The following is a 22,176-nucleotide window of genomic DNA, read 5'->3' on the forward strand; positions in this document are numbered from 1 at the left end:
GAGGGTGAATCACAACCGCTAAAAAGCTATGAACTGACAGTATTTGTTTCTCAAGATAAAAATATCCATAAATACCAAATGTGTGTGCTTTTAGTTATGTTTAAGAGAATAACCTATCTACCAGGCCAAAAACTGACATCACAAAAAGTACATCCCTAGTACAACGTCTGTACGCTGTCAGGCTGCTGTAAAGGGATTGATACTAAAGGAGATACGATCTCCGGATGACTGCTGAGAGCACAACTTTGCATAACTAATTTAAAGACTGCTGCCTGCAGGCACCACAATGGTAATTAAAGACAATAATTCTTGGGTAAATGAGATGGATGTACTGGAAAATAAAGTCAGTGTTAAATTCATGGCTAATCCTTGAATGGAGAATTGGATCATTTATTTTCCAAACGGCTGGGCAATTCTACCTGGTTTCATTTCCATCTCTGCTGCCAGATGAGTGTTTTTCTCCAAAATCCATAACTTTTTCTAATTTAAGTAGTATTCCTCATTGGCAAGCTCCAATTCAGCAGGACTGAGTGTGCTTCCATTTAAACACATGAATAGTTCCTTTGACATCCATAGCAAGTCAATGGAACAACGCACAGTTAAACACGCTCTTTTAAATACCATGCTGAATCAAGGCCATAAACAAGGCATAAAAGGCACAAAGGAAAGCTGGTTTGCCAGGCAGTTTACCTGGAAAATACCTTGGTGTTATGCAAAGAGGGAAAGCTTTGTTTGGTCGCCTTGGTTACTTTGAGAGGGTTATTTCCTCCTCCTGGTCGCTTACAAGTAGAATTGAAAGGACAGGCTAATCATCTAACATGACCGATGGTCAGAAAAAAATCTCCCCCACAGAGAGGTTTTGCACCAGTCTCTTCGGTACCAGATCTGTTCCATGCACATTTAACTTGTGTATACACATCTCCTCTGCCCCCAGGTTACCACAGTCTGCTGACTGTGCTGGAGCTCCAGCACAGGTGGGACATTCACGCCTCTGCAAACCTTCACGGGATGCAGCCCGCCCCGCTGTGCACCCTGCACAAAGTGCATTGGGGCGATGCTGTCATCCTCCTCTCTCTGTTGCTACTCCCAAAAAGGAGGGGAAGGAAACCCGTCCAACTCTTTGGTCACAAAAAATCCTAATATAACCCAAGGAATCCATGTTATTGACTCAACAAAGCCCTCCGCCCCCCACTCTGCCATGCCTCGCTGTGCAATTTCTCTCTCTTATTCTTTCTTTTCATTTCTCATCTTCTGAATGGCTTAGCTCTACATTTTGAGCGTTCTTGGCAAGGAACGATAGCTCATTATAGAGGTATTCACGCCATCTATTTCCATCCCCTGACTCTGTCCAATGACTAGTAAAGGAAATTAAGGTGCAGTTTTGCCATCACTTAATTTGATTTCGGCCCCTGCTGCTGCCAAAAGGGGAGGTCCTGCCCTGCCCTCTCCTCCCTTCGGCTAGCCAAAGGATTGCTGCAGCCAGGTAGAGGCTGAGAGGAAGGACTGGAAACTAACCCTCCGGGGGAGGATCACTTTTCAGAGAGCTGATCTGGCTAACCGCGGCCACGAGAGCAATAGGAACACGCAGCCAAGGTTTGGCACTCGCTGTGTCACTTCCTCCTTTGGTACCAGCTCAGAATTTGGCTTAAATCAACAGTGAAACCATACCCTGAGGCTCCTAACTGAGGTGTTTTGAGCACCAGCTAACTTAGACGCCTGCAGCAGGCAGAGTAAATATCCCCCCTTACCATCCATGTGGTTTTAGCACAACGTGGACTCCTGGAGATATAGAAATACTAATGCAGTATCACGGGAAGGGAATTTTTCTTGCACTGTTCTGCACACTGTAGGCATATACGAAGCACAGGCAGAAGCTAGATCTGTGTTTGTTTTTTAACAAAAGAGTTAAGTTACAAATGCAAGGAAAATAAAGGATGTGTAATGAATATGTCATAGCTGTGGCATCCTGTTTCTAAAATATCTTGCTCCTGAATGGTGCCGTCTTAGGTTTCTTCCACATATATGAGGCTTTCCAGCTGGCCTGCAGCCAGTGCTTTAATAAAACATGGTATTACGCAGAAGTGAATAAAGCTTATAGCAATAATAATGTCCTTGAAATTCACTAATCGCCAGAGGTTTCAAGAATATTTTAATATGAGATCAACAGGACAACAACTAAAATTCATCTGTTAGCTATAGAAAACCACTTTTCTCATGTTAGATTATGCCTGTACTGAAAAAAGTACCCAAGCCATTAGTGACCTGGATAAAGAGTGTGTTTTCTGAATTTGAAGACAATACCTAGCTGTAAAGGAGCTGCAAGCACTTCAAAAAACATTAGGATGTAAAATGATTACAAATTGAAGAAACGGTCTGAGAAAATAGATATACTTTCAATAAAGACACAACAGCTAAGTATATTTAGTATAACCAACGGCATAAATACATGGTGAAGATTCGCTGCCAAGGTAGCATTTCTGCAGGACGGGATCCAATGATTCCAGTGATCACAGGCTAAGTAGGAGTCAACAATATCCTGTTGCTGTGAAAAATACAAAGAAACAAGAAAGAGGTGGACCAACTGGAGAAAGTTGAGGAGAACAACAAAAATGGCCAGCGGTCTGAGGAACCTGGTCTGCAAAGGAAGACGGGGAGAATTAGATTCATCTAGCTGAGAAAACAGAAGATGTGCAAAATAACAATAACCCTTCGAATAGATTAAAAAAAAGAGAAAAGAAAAATGTCTAGAGAAAGAATACACTAGTTTCCCACTACTGAGGAGCCAAGAATTACAAAAATAGAGCTAAGAGACTTCTCCCATCCAAACAGAGGACAAACTAAATTATGTTCAGAGAGATTTACCTAACCTGTTCTTAACAATTACAGATTCTACAATCTATTTAAGTATCCTTACCACTAGAAATTATTACCACGTGTCCAGTTTACATCCATCTTGTACAACTTAAGCCTAATTCTGATGTTTTGTCTTCAGGGGACACAGATACATGATTACTCATTTCCCCTCTGTGGCAGCCCTTAATACATTTTAAGAACGTTATTGTGTCTCAATGCTGAGGAAGTCTTAATTTGGACACTAATGTCTTTCAAATAGCGTATGTTTATGCCCAGTAAGTCCCTATAGGACTCCACTTTGCCACCAGTCATGGCTTACAAAACTGCCTGAATTGCAGAACACAGGTTACTTAAAACATACTTGTAGAACATTTTTCTGAAATGCTAACAGCAAGATGATGGTATATACAACAACTTGCCTCCAATTTTATCTACACTATCACAGTAGCATGTGCCCTCCACAATGTTTGGGAGGATGCTGGGAAAAGGGTAAGAATTTTTGCTTGAAGAAAACTCTTGGTTGGCTTGCACGCCCAGTACAAGTGCCAATTTTCACCTTTTCATCTTGGCCCCAACAAGCACAGAAAATAAAACATGCCCTTTATTTTCATACCTTTGCCATACAGGCAACACACAAGAGTAAATGCAACACTGTGTGTTGCTGTAATAAATACTGCAGTTTTGTCCACTGTTTAGTTCATTTGTTGTTGCGTTTTTTGTGCCTTTATAAGAGCTCAATATTTTAGTAAAAGCATTAAATACAATTTCCTGACTCTTGTTTCCACAGCAGTTTCACACCAGTATACTGTCCAAACAAACCAATTTATTATTAATCCAAGTAATAAAATACACAAATGTATTCTGAAAGCTGTTGCAGGCATTACAGCTGCCTGTACATTAGTAATAAAAAATAAATGCTTGTAAAAATTGTGATATTAGCTGAAATGCCAAAAGTGGAATCTGAAAGTGCACGTTAAATATTTACCTACTCTCTTTACTCCTTGATGAACAAGTTTTACATAGCTTTTACATATAAATTTTACATAGCATTTACATACAGATATGGTGAATGTTTAACCATTCCACTTCTTTATGTGGTCAGGAGGCCACCGAGCTTCTGAACAGGGGCTGACAGACGTGGCTCATGACTCACAGCAGAGCAGGCAGGCACTGGTGACATCCTGGAACCAAGACTGACACTCCTGCTGCTCTTGGTCCTGCTCTCTCACCCACTGGTTATGCTTCAGTTATATTTCCTTCTCCTCCTTAACAATCATCAGCTTTGGGTCCAACTTCCATTCCCACAGCAGGTCACCTCTGAACCTTCTCACTGCCCCCCTCTCAGTGGCTGCACCCGTCCAGTAGAGACAGAACATTCTGTCAATGAAATGACATGAAAAAATATCTTTTATTTTTATCCACAGAAGGAAAATGAACAATCTCTTCCTTTTTTTTCCCCCTTTACTATTCAACATCATGGCAAAGCCAAGTGGGTGTACTTGTATTCCAGCATTACATGCTGAACCAATAAAAATTCTTACTAGCTACACTGCCAGGTTAGAAGAGATTAGGACAATCAGACTAGCCCCTTGTCACCAATTTTGACTTTATACACCATTTCACAACTAGGAAGCCTTAGAGGATGTTACTCTGCTGGATATCCAAGAGTGGGAGAGGAAATAAAATGCTGCCAAGTTATGGGTGTAATTCCATCTTTGCATAGATAGAAATCATTCACTGCCTGCTGACTGAACAAAACCAAAGCAGCAGAGAGGGCATCAGCACAACACACCCTGCCTTGCTGATTTCTCCCATATGCAAAACTCTCAAGCGTCACAGGCCAAAAGAAGGGGGAAAGTTTATGCAAACTCTTAACAGCCTTCAGAATGGACCTGAACCATGAGATCACATTGGAACCAGGAGGGACAAGATCAGCAAGGAACTTCTTCCCCTTATTCAGCCATTAGAATCTATAGCACAGGCCACCTAGGACAACGCTTGAATGTTAAGTGTAACTTCCCACCAGCATTCTGGAGGGACATTACAAAGATAGATGCACTTTCTGAAATATGCACTTCTGCAAAGTCTGTAATTTCATCTTTGAGTTCTTTTTATTAGGTACAAATGCCATAATCAAGGATTTTTTTTTTTTTCTGGGACTTCCTCTTGGATCACAGGTGCAATGAAGAGCAGAGAAGGAAGATGGCTTCTGCCCTCAACTGACGTTAAAGACAAACTGTTGCAAAGAACATAATCTATAAAAAAAAAATTTATGTTTATAATGCAAAAATCCCTCACAGTTAATGTTGCCATTTCACTTTTCCCCAGTATAATGAAAGAGAGGGTGAATGCCTCTTACCTGGCTGTAGGTCCAGCTCCACCGATGTTTTCTCTCAAGGCTGTTCATCCTTGAACAGACTGCAGAGCAATTCCTAGTTCTTCTGGGTGCACAGCCTGCACAGTGCTGTCTTCTGTATCAGAAGATGTCCTATGCTGCAAGGAGCTCTTTCAAAGCTGTCACACGAGAAGCTGTTTTGAAGGACTGTGCATGAGGCTTTGGTGAGCACCAAGTCAGGACCAGATAGGCACAGAGCTGCTGATCTTGCAGTGATCATAACTAGCAGGTCTTCAGAGTGCTCTCTACCTGGAAAAACTGTCCTCTTGGTGGCCATCTCCACAGCTTCTGCATCATGTTTGCACACCAGGAGGAACTATGCTTTTCCAAAACATCTTGCTGCCCTCACATCTGAGCTTGACTAACCAGCTCCACTGCCCACCTAATAAAACCCTTTGAGCAGTCTCTTCCAAGAGTTTTTGAGTGGAGTCACGAAGGAAGTGGAGTACGGAAGAAACACAGAATGAAGGGGAAAACCCCCATGTGGACATGAGCCAGCCAACACGTCATCATATGGGGTGGGGGAAAGGAGGAGAGAGAAGTTAGAGCACACGTGCCTAGGGACCTGCAGGATGATATAACAGCACTATCAAAATCCAAGCCCAACTACCCAGGCATTAAATACATCCTAACTGCAAAGTAGGTACATCAAGCCTCAACAAAGTGAAAGAGCTTTGCCACACATCCCAACCACGGAAGCAAACCCCATCAAAGCACATATGACATGAGGCTACTCTGAGAAGACTGTAACTGAGTTTGGGATAATAACAAGACAAGAAACGAGGATGAGCCCAAAGGTAGGCACACTGACACACATGCACGTATTCTCTGCAACTCGCTAAGCTGTTTAGTCCATAATTAAGCCCATCACCCCCTTGACATCCCTCTTCTCCCCACAGCTCATAAATATTTACCCTGCCTGTGACTATTTCACAGAAATTTTTAATATAGTCCAGTACTTTTTAGATGTGCTATACTTTAATAAACAATCCAAATCAAAATATACCTACTAAAACACAATAAGAAATTAATTTTGTGAAGCCCTAATGTTGCTTTAACTTTTTACAGTTAGTTTCTCATCAATTCAATAGAATTTTGGATAATGAGTGTGTGATACATCCATGTAAATTGAAGGTTTTGCTGTCAGTGTACATGTAACAGACCAGCTCTAGGCAAAGGAGGACACACAGAAAATATACATCAGGTGCACATGTGCAGAAGCACAATTAAAAAGCCACACATTCCTGATTTTGCAAATGAGAACAACAGCTCTCTAATAATTAAAAGCACATTTCCACTTCAGATAATGAGCATTTTGCCACTGGCTTTGAGAGAACCAGGACCCTACTCCAGAGTTTAATCAAGATCTTATTGAAGTCAGTGGAAAAGTCTCACGACAAAACAGTGGACTGCCACATCACTTCGCAGAGCTGCACTGTTCTTTATAATATTAGCGACTCTTGAAATGAAAATTTTGGCAAAAGTTGCTGACAGCTAGCTCTGCTGCTTTTAATACTGAGGCAGTTAGTTTCCCTTTTATTGCACTTTTCATAATAATTTTACCCTAGAGACTGTGTGTACGTGTGTGTGCGTGTGTGTGTGCATGCATGAGATAGATGGCAACTCTTTTTTAAGCATGGCACATGAAAAGATGCTATCTAAAATAAGACTTGAACAAAACTATTTCAGACACCAGTACAAAAAGATATTAGTTTACCTTAACTTCAGCATGACTTCTCATGAAATTAATCATTCATATGGAACATTTGACCACTGAGATAACATGCTACACACTGCCTTTATAAATAAGGGTTTATGTCAGACATAAGGACCTTCACAGCTGCCAAGCAGCAAGTGCAACACAAGTCATGTGGACTGCACAGCCATAGAGCAGATTAACATAAATACATTTTCAGAGGAGAAGGAAAAATGTGTCATCCATTGTAAATGAGGAATTAAGCCCTGCTAGTCCACCCTTCCCCCATCTGAACACCTCCTACATCTTGGTGAATGGTCAACCACGAAATTAAATGAAACAATGATACTGTCTTCAGTGTAGAAGGCACTGAGGAAAATAAACACCAACACCACCACTGCAGCACAGAAAACAAAATATCCTCACCTAGGTTTCCACCGTTCCAAGAGGACAGAACCCAAATGAAGTCAAACACCACTTACTTTACTGAACTACGTATCTGCATCAACAAGATGCAAACTGGAAGTGATGGCAATGGTATGCTCCAACTTGCTGACTTCTCCACACTTGACAAACAAAACCAGACAAGGGCAATAGCATGATGTCAAGAGTGAGCTCAGTAAAATGCAAAGAGAGAACAATTTATTCGTTCATTGCAATCCTGTCTGCAAAAGCAGAATGCATACGTCCATCGGTTCCTTTTCTTTCCCAATGTCAGCAACAGCTTGCCGTGCTCATCATGAGGCTTGAATGAGGCACCTAGACACATCCTTTGAGCAAGAGAAATGGTATATAGCTGAATATGCTCCAGTGCACAACCCAGAAACCAAGAAGCTTCTAAATCTTTTGACAGCAAAGGCAGTATACACCTGGTCAAGCCATAGTTTGAGGACCGCAAAAGCAGATAGTCTACAACCCATCTGCAGCACACACATGGGAATCTGTGCACATCTCTTCAATCTTAACGCATACCCGTAACAGGAAAGTCTGGCTGACAGAGGTAAATGGGACATGGGGAACGGGTAGGAGAGACCATGACCATGATGTACAATCAGCACAGTGCAAGAAAAAGCACTTTTCCTTCAGTTTTTCTCTCTCACCCTACTTTGATAACTTATTACCAAAATGTCCCTTTTCCAGCCCTAAAACCTACCATTCCAGTGCCTGTCACGTTAGCATGCTGAAGGTATAATTAGGATTTATAGTAGTTCTGTACAAGAATTCTCTGCTGTGGGTGAAAAAGCTAGAAGAAATGTGCAAAGTTAATCCTCTTCTAATTACTCCAGAAATCTGCATGCTAATGCGATACCATAATAATTAGGATTGCAAAGTAATTAAACTGTGTAAATGCCTGCAAGAGGGAGCAAAATTTGCACACTTGGAACGTGCTTTGACTGAAAACGTGTGAGTAGCCCCACAGAGGGACTGTACTGCTGATGTTCTGCCAGTACTAAAAACATCAGTGTAGACAAAGTCTTTGTCCTTTCTAACCACAGAAGCACAGAAAAGTGGGGTTGGCAAGGACCTCACGACATCACTTAGCCTATCTGCTGCAAGGCAGGACTGACACTACTTATGTCATTCCTGGCACACCATAGTCTAATCTGTTCCTAATGGCCTCAAGTGGTGGAGACTCCACAACCTACCCAAGCAGTCAGAGACCTCTTCCTAGTATCTGACTTGACTCTTTCCTACTGCACATTAAATCTGTCATTCTTTACCCTTTGGCATACACAGCAGTTTATTCCTCATATACCATTATTCATACACAATTATAAGCTATTATCGTGTCCCTCTGCCCCTGACTTTTCTTCTGCAGGCCAACCAATCCCATTCTTTCTTCAGAATTGATGTTATCTAGATCTGTGATCGTTCCCACTGCTCTTCCCTGAACTTCCTCCAACTGTTTATTCTTGAAGTGCAGTGCCCAAAACTGGACACTGGGTTCCAGCTGAAATCTTTCCAACACCGGGACATGTCCTGCATGTTCTCCTGTTTAGTTACCCCAGTAAAACATTAGTGTTTTCAAAACAGCTTGACATTAGTGACTAATGTTCAGAGCATGATTCACAATAAGCTCCACATAGTTTTTCAAGGAACTACCAAAACTGCAAAACCATCTTATAGTTTTAAAGGTGTTCTTCCCGCCTAAGTATACTTCTCTGCATTTGGCTCAGCGACAATCCATCCTGCTAGAACTTTTCTTCAACCTGTCAGCATAATTCTGAATTCTAGCCTTGTCTCCCAATGTTTCAGCAGCCCTTCCCATCTTCATGTCATCTAAAAATTCAACACTCATACTCTATTCCACCACTGAGGTCATTAATGACAATAATGATGAAAACCAGACCAACCCTTCCCACACTTCAGTATATCTTTCCATAGGAATGATTTGCATAGACTCCATAGCGGCTGCACTGAAGACATGTTTCCCTTGATTGTTCATGAAACTGACATACACATTAATGTCGAAAACATTACTAGAAGTCAAGCTGTTTGGCCTCTGTTGTGCCTTCCCTAGCTACAAGACTTGCTACTCAGTTGTAAAAAGACATTTTCAAGTTTTTAAAAGTCACGTTGGCTGTTACTGAACTCCTTGGTCTCCTTCAGGTGCTTACACATAATTTGTTTGTTCCAGTTTTTCAAAGAACAAAATAATTTACCTGTAATTCTCTTTTACCTCTTTATAGACATCACGCTTTCTCTTTCCCACTTTTCCAGCACTTGACCTGTCTTCCCTGAGTTCTCAGAAGTAACTACAAATGCTTCTGAGATTGCTTTAGCCAATTCCTTAAGTACCCTAGAATAAAGTTTATCAGGCACAGCTGACTTGAAAATATTAAATATGTCTGAACACATTCTATCCTGTTCGTGCCCTTTTTTTAGCTTGTGATTTTACCCTCTGTGTGTGTGAGGGTGCATCTAGTATGACTCAAATGCATCAGTGAGAGTAGTTCTGATCCCCGAGTTAAAATTTAATATAATTTCTTGTCCTCAGGTCAAGCTATAGAATCCTTTAAATCATAAAGCACCTCATACCTTCGTTCATTGTCATCAAGATGAGCAAAGAGCACGTTCTTGGAGATGGCCTTTGCCAGAGCAGTCATAGTTTTATAGTCCTTTGGAATAACCTGTAGAGAAAAGAAGGAAGGGTAATTACATGCCTGGTTGTATTTCTTCATAGATCTTGAAATCTACAGAAAATTCCACTATTCAAGATAATGGATGCAGTTTGATTTCAGACAGGTTTAGGCTATAATATAAAGCCACTAAGAAAGTAATAAATTACAGTTTTGATAATGTAAGGTTAAGAATTTATGTTCTCAATATGACAACCAGAAAAGAAATATAAGATCCAGGATGAGTGGGGAGAAGGATATCCATAAAATACTATAATTAGCAGGTACTGGCAGCTGTGTAGTCTCCTTTCAAATGTCTTGGACTGAGGAAAACATATTTCACATTCTTCTTCCCCCACAAACAATATCAGAAGCTACCTAGTTTTAAAACTAGGGAATAAGCAACATTTCTTTAGGTAAAAGGTAAAAACCTGTTGATTACACCATACTTTTCAGTACTGGTTGTGGTATAAGGAACGGAGCTCCCGAGAGGCCCACCTGGGTCAAAATCCTGTGCATTTGCTTCACGGCAAACGAGAAGGACTTGCACTTGAGGATGAAGAGGCATTTTTATTTGTTAATTGGGGAGAAGGCAAAAGTCCTGTTGTACATGAATTTGCTCAAAATATATGTTGAAATTCAGGAGTATGACTTCATATTGGGTAAAGTTTTTTTATAAGACTTTTGCAAGTTAGGCTTTCCATTTTTGGTAAGCATTTTGGTAAGATATTAGTAAAGACACTGTATCTCTGTATTTGCCAAGCATCTACTCCTGCCAGTCAGAGACTTTGTGATTACCAGAGACACAAAAAATTTGTAACAAGGTTATGACTTGTAACAGATGTTCTTTGACTGTAGTAACATGCTTTTCCTTAATAGTTTCATTATAACGGGACAGAATCAAGCCTAGCAAAAGTTTTAAGTGTTAAATAAACCTTAATCCAATCTGAAAATCAACATCTGTTTGCCTGTTTTAATTACTGTACAAAAAAGGTCTGATAATGGACATTTCTTTTTCACATTTTCTTATAATAGAAACAGTATTTCTGTCTTATTTAAGTTACTACGTATGCTGATGTGTAGGTAGTTTCCTTTCCTCATCCTAGAAAGATAAGATACTACCCATCCAACCAGAAGGCGGCTGTCTCAAATGGGAAAACTGATGTAGAACCAGGTCTCACAAAGAATTGACCGAGATTTATTTCAAGGGAAAATACTGCACTGTGAAGATCTGAAGTTAAACTCTGGCTTCAGACATCACTTATATTGACTGCTGTAGTCATTAGACTACTCAAATTAAGTATAAACTGCATATTTGTATCAGAGTGAAACGTAATCTAATTTAACTAAAACTTTAAATTCCTTGATATTAAATAAAATGAGCATTTGGCCAGTTTAATTCTTGGTTTTTACCCTATCAAACAAACCCTGGATTGAATTGCAGTCCTGAACCCTTGCTCTATTAAGAATACCCTAGCTGTTCAGCTTACTGCTGATGAGTCAAAAGGGTAGATAATCAAATCACTAAGACATTCAACTCCAACCTTTCTAGCTGATTATGGAATGGTGTAGACTAGCCTTTCTCAGTCTAAATCTGCAGCAATGAAAGCCACAAGGCAGGCACCGAAGTGGGTCTGTTGGGGCAGGGACACAGAAAACACAGGAGAGGTTCTTTAGGTGTCACAGTAACCAGGCACCGGACCAAAATCAAATGTCGGGAAGAATCACTTGACCATTTCTTACATCACTCTTCCAAGTAATCACCAAATGTTCTCTTCAAGCTGACAACCCTCTTTACAGCAAGATTCCTGTTCTGCTAGTTGTTAACTATATGTTATGTCAGATGTGTTGACAAATATTGCTTTCTCTAATTTCAGGAATGATGAAAATATGAAATGAAATAACCCTCCGCAGAGATCTTCCTTTGTGCTCCTCAGAATGGAGCCATGCCAGCTGCTTGCTCAAATCACAAAGCTAAATCTCCTTTGCTTTCTCTCCAGTGGCATAACTCATTGCACTGCCTTTAGCACTACTCATCCTATAGTTCACCCCTTCAAGGGATCCTTTAAATTGGCTTATGACCCAGATGTGTTTCTATCCAACACCTGAATTCAAGCCAGTGGTTCTTCCCGGCTACTATCTAAAAATCCATCTGTTTGCAATAGTCTAACACAACCCTTGCCTTGCTTTTTACACTTTTAAATTAGTTTCACAATTTGTCCTTTCAGTGTCTCCCTTTATTTCTGTATTCTAGAAATCTCTGTCACAAACACACATCCATGGGATTCACCACAGGATTCATTTGCTGACGGCAGAAGACAAAGCACTGACACAACCCTCACAGTGCTAGTTCTATATTCCTTGCAGCATCTGTAGCCTGACAAGAAACCATCCCCTAAATTACTATTATTTAGGCTCAGTCAGTTCCTAGGAAATTAAAATCATAACGGCCCTATTCACAGAACACACAGAATATGATCCGTATTGCTTCTTCTGGCTCTTGCCTACCCATGCTACTGTCAGGGCTTATTGGCATCACTGTTGAAAAAGGAAGAAAACAAAGTTAACTTCAGGTTCCATTATAAATACAAAAGAATTACTCAGGGGTGTGGGAAGGAATATTTCTTTTGATTTTCAGAAGAGTCAGATGGAGTCCATCTTAAGCAGAGACAAATGTGATCTCTTCATGGAAGTTTTTAAGCGGAATATTGCAAACTGCACAGAAAGAAAAGTGTTTGAAAGTGGCTTTTAAAATACCACGCAAGTTTTTTAACAGTGCAGTGCATTAATAGCTTGACCACAGTGCTGTTAAAATTTACTGTATACTTGCAAGCATTATTTAACTGCCACAAGAATACTCCTCCATACCTGTTTTTAGGATAAAAGGCTCTCCTAATTTTTTGTTTCTTGGGACAGAAATCCCCAGAGTAGCCAGTGAACTTGTATCAAAAGTGAATGACAAAAGCACATCTGACTGCAAAGGCAAAAAGTATTCTGCCAAAAAAACAGTGACTGACAAAATATATTCCCATAAAGGAAAAGCTCTTTGGGTTAAAGCTACTCCAGGCATGCACAAAAGCACATTAGTAGCATGTCAACCTTATGAAATGCATTTTTAGCCTAGCTCCCTAAACAAACATGACATACGCTATTGTAATGTCTGTCTTCTAATAACCTTTGAAAGCATTGACCAGTTTCAAAAAAAATTGGAAGAGTTATTAAGAGATATGAAGGATATAACATAGCTAGATATTTTTGTGAAAAAGGCAGTTAAAAAAAGAGAAGCCCAAATTAGTGCTCCTACTGAAGAAATTACCTAATTTGGGATTGGCATTTCTTCAAAGATAATGGTCACATAAAATCGCCCAAGTATGGTCAACAGACTTCCGAAAACCCCTGGGTTAGGTGGTACCCAATCAACATAGGAACCATGTGCCTGAACGGTCTAAGGAACCTAAATGACCTAGGTTAGAAGAAAACTTGAGCTAGAAGTGACTTTAGGAAAAAAAAAGCAGGAAATGCAGCAATAGAAAAGGCTGCTTTTCAAAACTGTGAGGTTCTGACAAAAGTCAGAAGCTGCCAAAGTCTGTGAATATCAAGAAAACGGCTGAGAATTACCCACCCTGTTAAAGGGGGAAACAGATTACCAGCACATCTCAAAAAGGGGAAGAATAGAGAATGCTGAAGCAACACCGATGGGGAAAGTACTTAGTCAAGGAGGCAGCAAAAGAACTTGAGTGTAAAGAAGATGGTCAAGCCATGCATATGCCGGCATGAGGACACCAACCTACAGGCTGACCCATGATTCCAAATTATGAGCAAAATATGAGTCACTTGATTGTCCTGTACATCTCAGAATCAGATAGACAGCAACACATTACCTTTCTGACGTAAGAAACAGCATCCTCCTCTGTGTACACTTCTGCACTGACCCCCCCTCTCCTGCGTCGGGCTTTTACCACTGGGTTGGGAGGAGGAGGGGAAATCTCATCATCATGAGAATCAGACTGGGAACTGGATTTCTGCCGAGCCAGTATTTGTTTGCATTCTTCCTGCAAGGCAAAAAGAGACAATGAAACATCTCTTACCCATGTAGCTTACTTGCTGCGTACACCCGATTCACTCTTACGACTCTCAGCAGCCCCTTCCTTTCTACATTTGGATGACTGTCAATTTACACATGTTGCTGAAAGAAAATCAAAAATTTAATGTGAGCAGCATGAAGGGCTGACACTAACTGCAATGTGTGTACAGGTATCATCACTCCAATACTTGACCTGTTCCAACGCTTTCTTGCATATAATGGAAACCAATGTATTATAAACTGCAGACATATCATTGCAGCTACTCCTGGCTGAGAAAGCAAAAGAACAAGCCTCTTCTGCTTACTCTCCAACATCACAGCTGCTATTTTCTCAGTTGGCTTGTACATATCTTTGTCTCTCGTACAGAGAACGTATCAGAAGTCACATGTCAATATATTAGATAGGTTTCTTCATCTTGCTCTGCTTTGCAGGCTTACTATCACCAGAAAGGACAAATATGCTCCCTACTCCAGAGTTTCTGCCATATAACAAATTTACAATCAATGGGACTACTTCCAAGCAAATAAGATCCAAGGTAGGCTCCAGAGGACTATGAAAAATGATGGCTGGCCTAGCACCAGCTGGCCAATGGGAAGGTTATTCTCCAAATTTCACACTTATGGAACAGAAAATAAAATACAAAGGGGAATCCCTGAAGAGATAGTAACAAGAGCAGGAAACAGTATAGAAAACCTTCAAAAAAGGATGTCAAGAGTTGCAAAACACTGTCAATTCATACACTGAATTATTTGACTTCTAAAGAATTGAGACAAACAAGATTACCCATAATTACAGTATTTTCCCAGAGCCCATCTCCTGTTCTTCAGCTTCCTGGGATTCAAGGGAAAGCACACAGGAGTAAAATTCCCTTTGCGTCACCCATGTCTATCAGCCAAAGGAACGGGGGCCTGTCTGCTCGTTCCCAGCCTACCTCCTCGCCCCCTGGTACCACCTCAGCCTGGCACCCTGCTCACAACACAGCACGCCGCCTTTGCTACCTCTTCAGTGCCTTCTTAGCTGGTTCCTTCTAGTCTTTGCTGACCCTGCCTAAGTCAGGGGAGAACTGGAGATGGGACGGACAATGCGTCCAGTCCTCAGCTTGTCTGATACAGGGAACAGAAGGGCACGTGCAGGAGAGACATGAGCACTGTAAGGAGGCAAGCCGACCTGCGAAGCAGTAGTCCAGTAATTTTTTTGCTATCATCTATTACATCGCTGTAGGGATAATCCGCACCCTGACAGTCTCAGGGCTATGTTGATCGACATACATGTAGCCAGCTATCATCCGACGACTCCCTGAACAACTCCAGTATTTTTGAGACAATTCAGATTAGCAGCGTTACAGGCTACCCAAAAGAAAAGGCAGTAATGCTGAGGTCCACACGCACCCCGTTAAAACCAACTTCCTTTAACAGAGGTGCCAGAACCTGGCCTCTGTCTTACACAATTAATTTCCAACGAGACTTTCCAATCAGCTAACACATGGAGTCAGTGGAGGAGGGAGGATCTGGGAGCGCCAGCGCTAGACATGTGGCGGATTACCTCCAGTATTTTTGAGACAATTCAGATTAGCAGCGTTACAGGCTACCCAAAAGAAAAGGCAGTAATGCTGAGGTCCACACGCACCCCGTAAAACCAACGTTCCTTTAACAGAGGTGCCAGAACCTGGCCTCTGTCTTACACAATTAATTTCCAACGAGACTTTCCAATCAGAGCTAACACATGGAGTCAGTGGAGGAGGGAGGATCTGGGAGCACCAGCGCTAGACATGTGGCGGATTACCAACATAGCCAGTTGGTTTCATTGACAGAGGAAATGAGTTAGAGTTAACTCATCAGGTATGACACCAGAAAAGAGTGGTACAGAAAACTGGCACATGTTCACAATTTTTAAGCTTGCAAGAAAAACAGATGATTAATATATGTTTTGCCACTGATGTTTACAAAAGTCTGACAAATCCAGTCATGCCACTTGTCTTTTCTGGTCTTATTCCAGTTTCTTTCTTCACCATCACTGACATTGCCCCTCTCATTAATCTAAGGAGCCTTTGACACCAATCTTTGATGTATTATTGCTACCTGAAATAAATAACTAAATAGTATTTCCCATGCTGCACAATTCAAAGTAACAAGTCACACATTCTTGTTTTGATTAAGGGACTACTGAAATATTTAAGAGGCAAGCACAGAGACAAAATGTAGAGGGCTGGCTAAAGATCTGACTTTGCAAGGTCCTGACCTGCCTCAGAAAGTGCAAAGTTCTTTCTGAGATCAGTGGTTTTTTTAAATTGAGATTACAACAGCACAACTCCTGGGCCATAACACAGTTGAGCTAGGTGCTCTAACCAAAAAACAGAAAAAAAACTGATTTCAGATGTATTAAATTCTTACTGAAACTTTTTCATTTCTAATTCAAATTTCAAATAGCAGCACTGGATATGTAAAAAATGACTCAGCTAGATTTTCCTATCATGTAAGAACTGCAAGTCCTATTTAAGCATTCTCATCAACTTCTTCCCTACTCCTCTCTGTCTCTAGCCTCCTTAACTACAATTATGCACTTGTAGAAACACAAATATTTAAAATACAAATGTGTGTGCTACATATTATCATTATATTTAATACCTAGTCATCAAAACCAAACCTATGACTGAAGAATTTCAAATAATATTACTGGCTACTGCAGCTTACGTATCTCTTTGATAGTGTTAACGTTCTCTGTTTATATTAAATGAACACAACCAAATGCACCTTCTTCATAAGATTAACTGAAAGGTAATGAAGACCTTTCTGGACAGTAGGCAGCTGAAAGTATACTAAAAGGTCACTACAACAAGAAGGCATTCAGGTAACTATTTAATGTTATGCAGCACTTACACAGTTCTTTTTATATATAGCATATTTACTCATAGAGAAGCGTAGTAGTTTGCCCCATTTGAATATCAAATACACACTTCTTCAGTACCCATTGTATAAAAGGCACTTCCAAGGAATTAATAAATAATAACTCCTCTGCCCCAGCACAGATTTATACACGAAAGAAAGCTCAGTGAGATAAAATTAATATCACAAAGCATGCTCTTAAACCCAAATACCTTTTAAAGCCAAAAAGATACTAAAGGATTATAAAAGTGAGTTACCATATGATTCATTTTAAAAGGAAGTCTCTTCGCTACAAACTCCTTTTATATAAACAGCAGATAGTTGACTGGCTGGCTTTTCCATATGCCGCTATTTGTAGTCTAGGTAGGATTTCCATTACTGAACTAAAGAGTGCCTTTTGAAAATAAAAACGTACGCTCTGTCTTGGGTTAAGCTTTCAAAAAGCCGTCTTCCATATATCCTGGGGTAAAACTGCACAAATACAGCAAATATTTTAAAGGAGGAATGGACTCTCTGAAGAATAGTTCTTCAAACACTGATCTTCAGACACAGCTTGATGTGAACGCTTGTGCAGAACTCACTTTCAAGTAAATACCTCACCATCTTTTGTTGTCATGACAACAAGCGATCTCACTGTCTATTCGGATGGCACAGATAATTCACAATCATATTGCCCAATTATGTCCACCTTAAAATGAGAAAACACATGGAAGACACAACTGCAAAACAGTGTAATTGCCTTTGACCAAGTCCCAGTGAGCATCTTGTTCTTCCCTTTACACCAGTAACTGCACTGCCTTCAGTGGAGATGCTCCTGACTTGTAGGACATGTAGGGTCTGATCCAGTTATCCATAGTCCAGTGCCATTTTGGGTGACCTTGCTCGGCTTTCAGCTGCCAGCTGAAAAGACTCGTGAGGACATGAGTCTCATGCTGTCCTGTGTCACATCTACCAGCCCCAACGGACATCGCACTTAATTTACGGAGTCTTAAATGGCAGCAGGGCACCACCCGTGTGCTGCTGACTGAACAGTCCAATACAATGATATATTAACACACTCCAAATCTACAAAACAACATTGCTGTGTGGCAATAACACCTTATTTCATATAGACATAATCTAATCCTACTTCTATTCAAACCATGTTGCAAGTGACCAAAAACCTAGCTAAAGTTGTGAACAAAAGTCTTCCCTGGGATTTCTGGGGGAGATAAATGGTGAAGCTGAAATACCATCAGTGACTTCAACGATACTAAACTGGAAAGGAAAGAAAATACACCATCATTGCCCCAAATTAAAAGAAAGAAGAACCAATAAATACAACTGCAGCGACCCATTTATCTTTTGAATGTCCACCTTCAGCTAAGACATTTGTGCTAGAAGAGGCTGAGGTATAAAACACAGGAATTTAGCATGCTGTCCTCAGCGTATGGGGTCATCGCCTTTCCCGATTAATGTTTCCACGAGTTTTTAATGAGTCTAAACACTGCAAGTGAAGCGGCCACAATGCCAAGCCAGTTTTTAGATTTACCCTTCCTTTCAGACTGCTGCTGAGGAGCACACACGCTTCCTGACCCAGAAGCTTTCTTCTCTATCAGCCAGAGCATTTCCAAACAGAAATTCGCTTCCAGTAGTTCCTCTCCCAATCTCTCCTTTCAGGCTTTGTCACCGCCTGGAAACTCAGATGTTTCAGTTGGAGGAAGGACAGCACTTGAGGAGCCTCCAAACCACAGGCAGCTTTACAGTAACATCCCAAGGAGACTTTTAAAAGCAAGTCAGCCGTTCGATATCACTGCTCACTATCTCTGATCCTACAAATTGCCTCCTACAATTTATCCACTGCATTCAAAAGCAACAACACAAAGTACACTCTAAATGAAATACTTTCTCTTTTTATTTTTTCCTCAAGCACACTCATAAAGTTTTCTGACTGACAGACCTGGAATCCGCTTTCTATTTATCCACAGAAAATGTGCAGGATACTTCATATGCACGTAACTAATCTCTCTTTGCACTGGAATTGACCCAGAGGAGATGCTCTCAATACAGAAAGGTTTCTAACACCGCCCCATCACTCCTGGAGGCTGACACAATGATTTATAGCAACTAATAAAGGCCAAAGGCAAAGCACTCTACTTTGTTGGAAGCACAGGACTGACTGATGCCATCACTGAAAGCTGGAGAAATTTGGGAGGTCTTAATGTCCTTTCCAGTCTTGTCTTTGTCACGCTGCACAACTCTACTATCTTTATGATTGTTCAGCCTTGTAATCGGAGACTTTTCACACACTCCAAACTATTGTTCCACTGCCTTCCCGATGCGAAATGCCACCTTTTCTTCTACAGCATCACTAAGAAATACCTTTAACATCCACTCCTCCTATTAACATATTTATCCACTCCATAGTTATCCACCGCTTTGATTACTACTGCTGCATCCTCGGTGGCCTCTCTGCATCTCAATTCATTCCCAATTTCCAATCTAGGCAAAATTCTCCTGCCAAAAATCCGCCTACTCTTCTGCCGCTCTGACTGCATTGCTCGCCTTCTTGAGTCCCTTTACTGGCGTCCTTTTACCTCCTGCAACACGTTAACACTTCTTGTCTTCCCCTCCAGTGTCTTGCAGTATCTCAACCCATCACCACCTCTTCCCTACTTTCTTACATACGCCTCACAGTAAAGTAAGAGAGGTTATGTTACAAAACACAGACCATATTTTTGATACTTAAAAGCTTATATAATCAAAGAGAACCGCAGACAACACTTCTGATTTCTAAAATCCAGCCAAATAACAATGTATGCACACATACCTTGTATAAGAAGAAACATGCCCACACAGAAGCTCTATTTCTACTAGACAAATATAATTTAAACTAAAATGCTAAATATTATGCCATATTTCTCAGCAACAACCAGAACACCTAAGTCACTCTGAAGTTTTTAATCACTGGATATGTAACGCCAAAGCTGCTTATTTATTTTTTATTCCAGCCTTCTAACACAGCAGACCCTTAATCCAAGAGAAACACCACCAATCTCAGTGAGGCTTATACGTAAGAGGCAGAAATGGACCATCAGAGCATAGGAAGAGATAGTTGATAATTGAGGTTATCAACAAAGAGGGAATCATAAATGCTAGCATGCCATTTTGCTCCTTAAAATACTTCTGTTGTGTAGGCCTACTTAACATTTAGAAGCATACTGATGCCCTTAGATCAAATGTGCTGCTGACAGCAAGGGTGGTTATTCAAAATCTTGTGTTCCCTCCGTCATTTCAGAGTGGAAATTGTCTCTAAAACATTTCTACATTTTCTACTCTTCAATAAAATTCTACTCAATCTATTCTCTCTTCTAAGAAATTATCTGATGTTAATACAAATAGGAAAATACGTGTGCTGGGCTGCCCACCTTAAATATACACTCAGCTTTTTTTTCTCTCTTTTATCCTCCTCCCTTCCACATGCATTTCATTTTTGAAACCCAAAACAACTTCCATGTGCTATGAGTGCCTTCATTGGTACAGTGTATTAAGACTAGATAGCAACTTGAACAGCACGCTCAGGCAAGAATCCATGTGTCCCGCTTAACCCTTCAGTGGGATGCTCACAACTCATTAAGTATTTTTTTCTTCACAATTAGCCAATAAATCCAAACTAAAATAATTATGGACATGTTTTTATTTTGTTTCCCATAGCTCACTTTCTCAGTTCCCTAGTGTCTTGCCCAGGGGTGATGGAGCTGGCGGGCTGAGCTCCCAGGAGTTGCAGAACCTCAACAGCTTGAGCTTACAAAGCTGTCAGGGTACAGCTCCAACACAGGCTGCCAAGCAGGCAACCACAGAGGCGCAGACCTCAGCAGAGCACACCGGAAAGCAATTAATTCCCCTGCCTATAGCATTTCAAAATCTAAGGTCCTTTTCTTAATTGAAACAAAGTCAAATCTCAAATCATCTTAAATCTGCTACGAAAACTGCAGTTCTCCACCCAGTCTTACTGGTGTCCAGTCGGACAGTCTCAACCCCCATCCTATGTGCCTAATTAAAATGAATTCATGCAGCACTAAAAAGGTATTTAAAAATAAGGAGTCATCTTTTTCTGCATTTAGGAGAATATTAACGAGGAACTACTTGAAAACTAACTGAAAAACAGGAGCAAAACCAAAATTCATCCTCATATTGGAAATCTGGTTTGATTTGTATCATTTCTTACATAGTCTTCCTCCTTGCTATCATTCCTATTCGGCATGCCCCTCAGTTTAAAATAATTACTGTGGGAAGACAGAAAAGGCTTAACTACCTCTGGTCCTCAAGTCACCTCCTACAACTGAAAGAGAATAAAAGGAAATAATTTTGAAGATAATTTAGTGCCTTCCAGAAAAGCTACTGCCTCGCCTCAGCTAAGCCATCGGTTGTAATGGAAAAGGTTGGTAGCTGTCAGAGCGCCTTGCCTGATACTCTGACAACTGTAAAACACAGAGAACAAGGAGGAATTGCAGGACTCAAAATGCCCACATCCCTGAATCTGGAGTTTTACTTTGTCTGAGGCAAGTTGCTATGTAGTACAACCGGCCTCTCAAAAGATTAGTGAAGGATTTGCTGAGCTGCAGACAAGCAGGAGGGTAGGTACTCAGCCAGTTCTGCAGCCACAGACTCCAATACAGACAGGATTTAAGCTCAGGCAAACTCTTTTTCAAAAATCAATTGGTAAAATAAGGCTTGAGGGCCCCTACATCTGTTTGGGAGCCTATAAAAAGCTGCAGTCAGCTGGGGGCAAATGTGTGTAAGTACCTGTTCCTAGCCGTAAAGGCCCGTTAGTATCAGGAGCTTTCCCAGAGTCTGTTGTGATCTAGTGAAATCTGCCATCAGACAGTGCCTGACCCAGCACCATTTTTAACTTTACACAAATTTGGCAAGGTATTTCATTCATGTGTTTAAAGCTAAGTATGAACCTGTTTCTTTAAAGCCACTTAGATGCTTAAAGAGTAACATGGATTAAGTATCCTGATGAATGTAAAACATGATAGCTTGAGATGTGAAACAAGGGCGACATCCAGACAGGCTTCCCCGCTCGTTCCACCACTGCGCTCCATTTTTGTTAGTTTTTGACTTTGAGACCTGGAAAGCTACTCACACTTGTAGACACACAAAG

General features: G+C 40.8%; 1 protein-coding gene across 1 annotated transcript in view; it reads right to left on the reverse strand.

The window, feature by feature from the left end:
• The window catches only part of PRKAR1B (protein kinase cAMP-dependent type I regulatory subunit beta), a 102,098-nt gene that overhangs the window by 74,524 nt on the left and 5,398 nt on the right, over positions 1-22,176 (reverse strand). The window contains exons 2-3 of the mRNA XM_009286373.1: positions 13,945-14,115; positions 9,984-10,075 (exon numbers count right to left, since the gene is read on the reverse strand). Coding sequence (XP_009284648.1) covers positions 9,984-10,075; positions 13,945-14,115 — 263 coding nt within the window. The remainder of the gene's footprint in view (positions 1-9,983; positions 10,076-13,944; positions 14,116-22,176) is intronic.

Source organism: Aptenodytes forsteri, unplaced genomic scaffold, assembly GCF_000699145.1.
Source record: "Aptenodytes forsteri isolate BGI_AS27 unplaced genomic scaffold, ASM69914v1 Scaffold55, whole genome shotgun sequence".
Taxonomy (NCBI): domain Eukaryota; kingdom Metazoa; phylum Chordata; class Aves; order Sphenisciformes; family Spheniscidae; genus Aptenodytes; species Aptenodytes forsteri.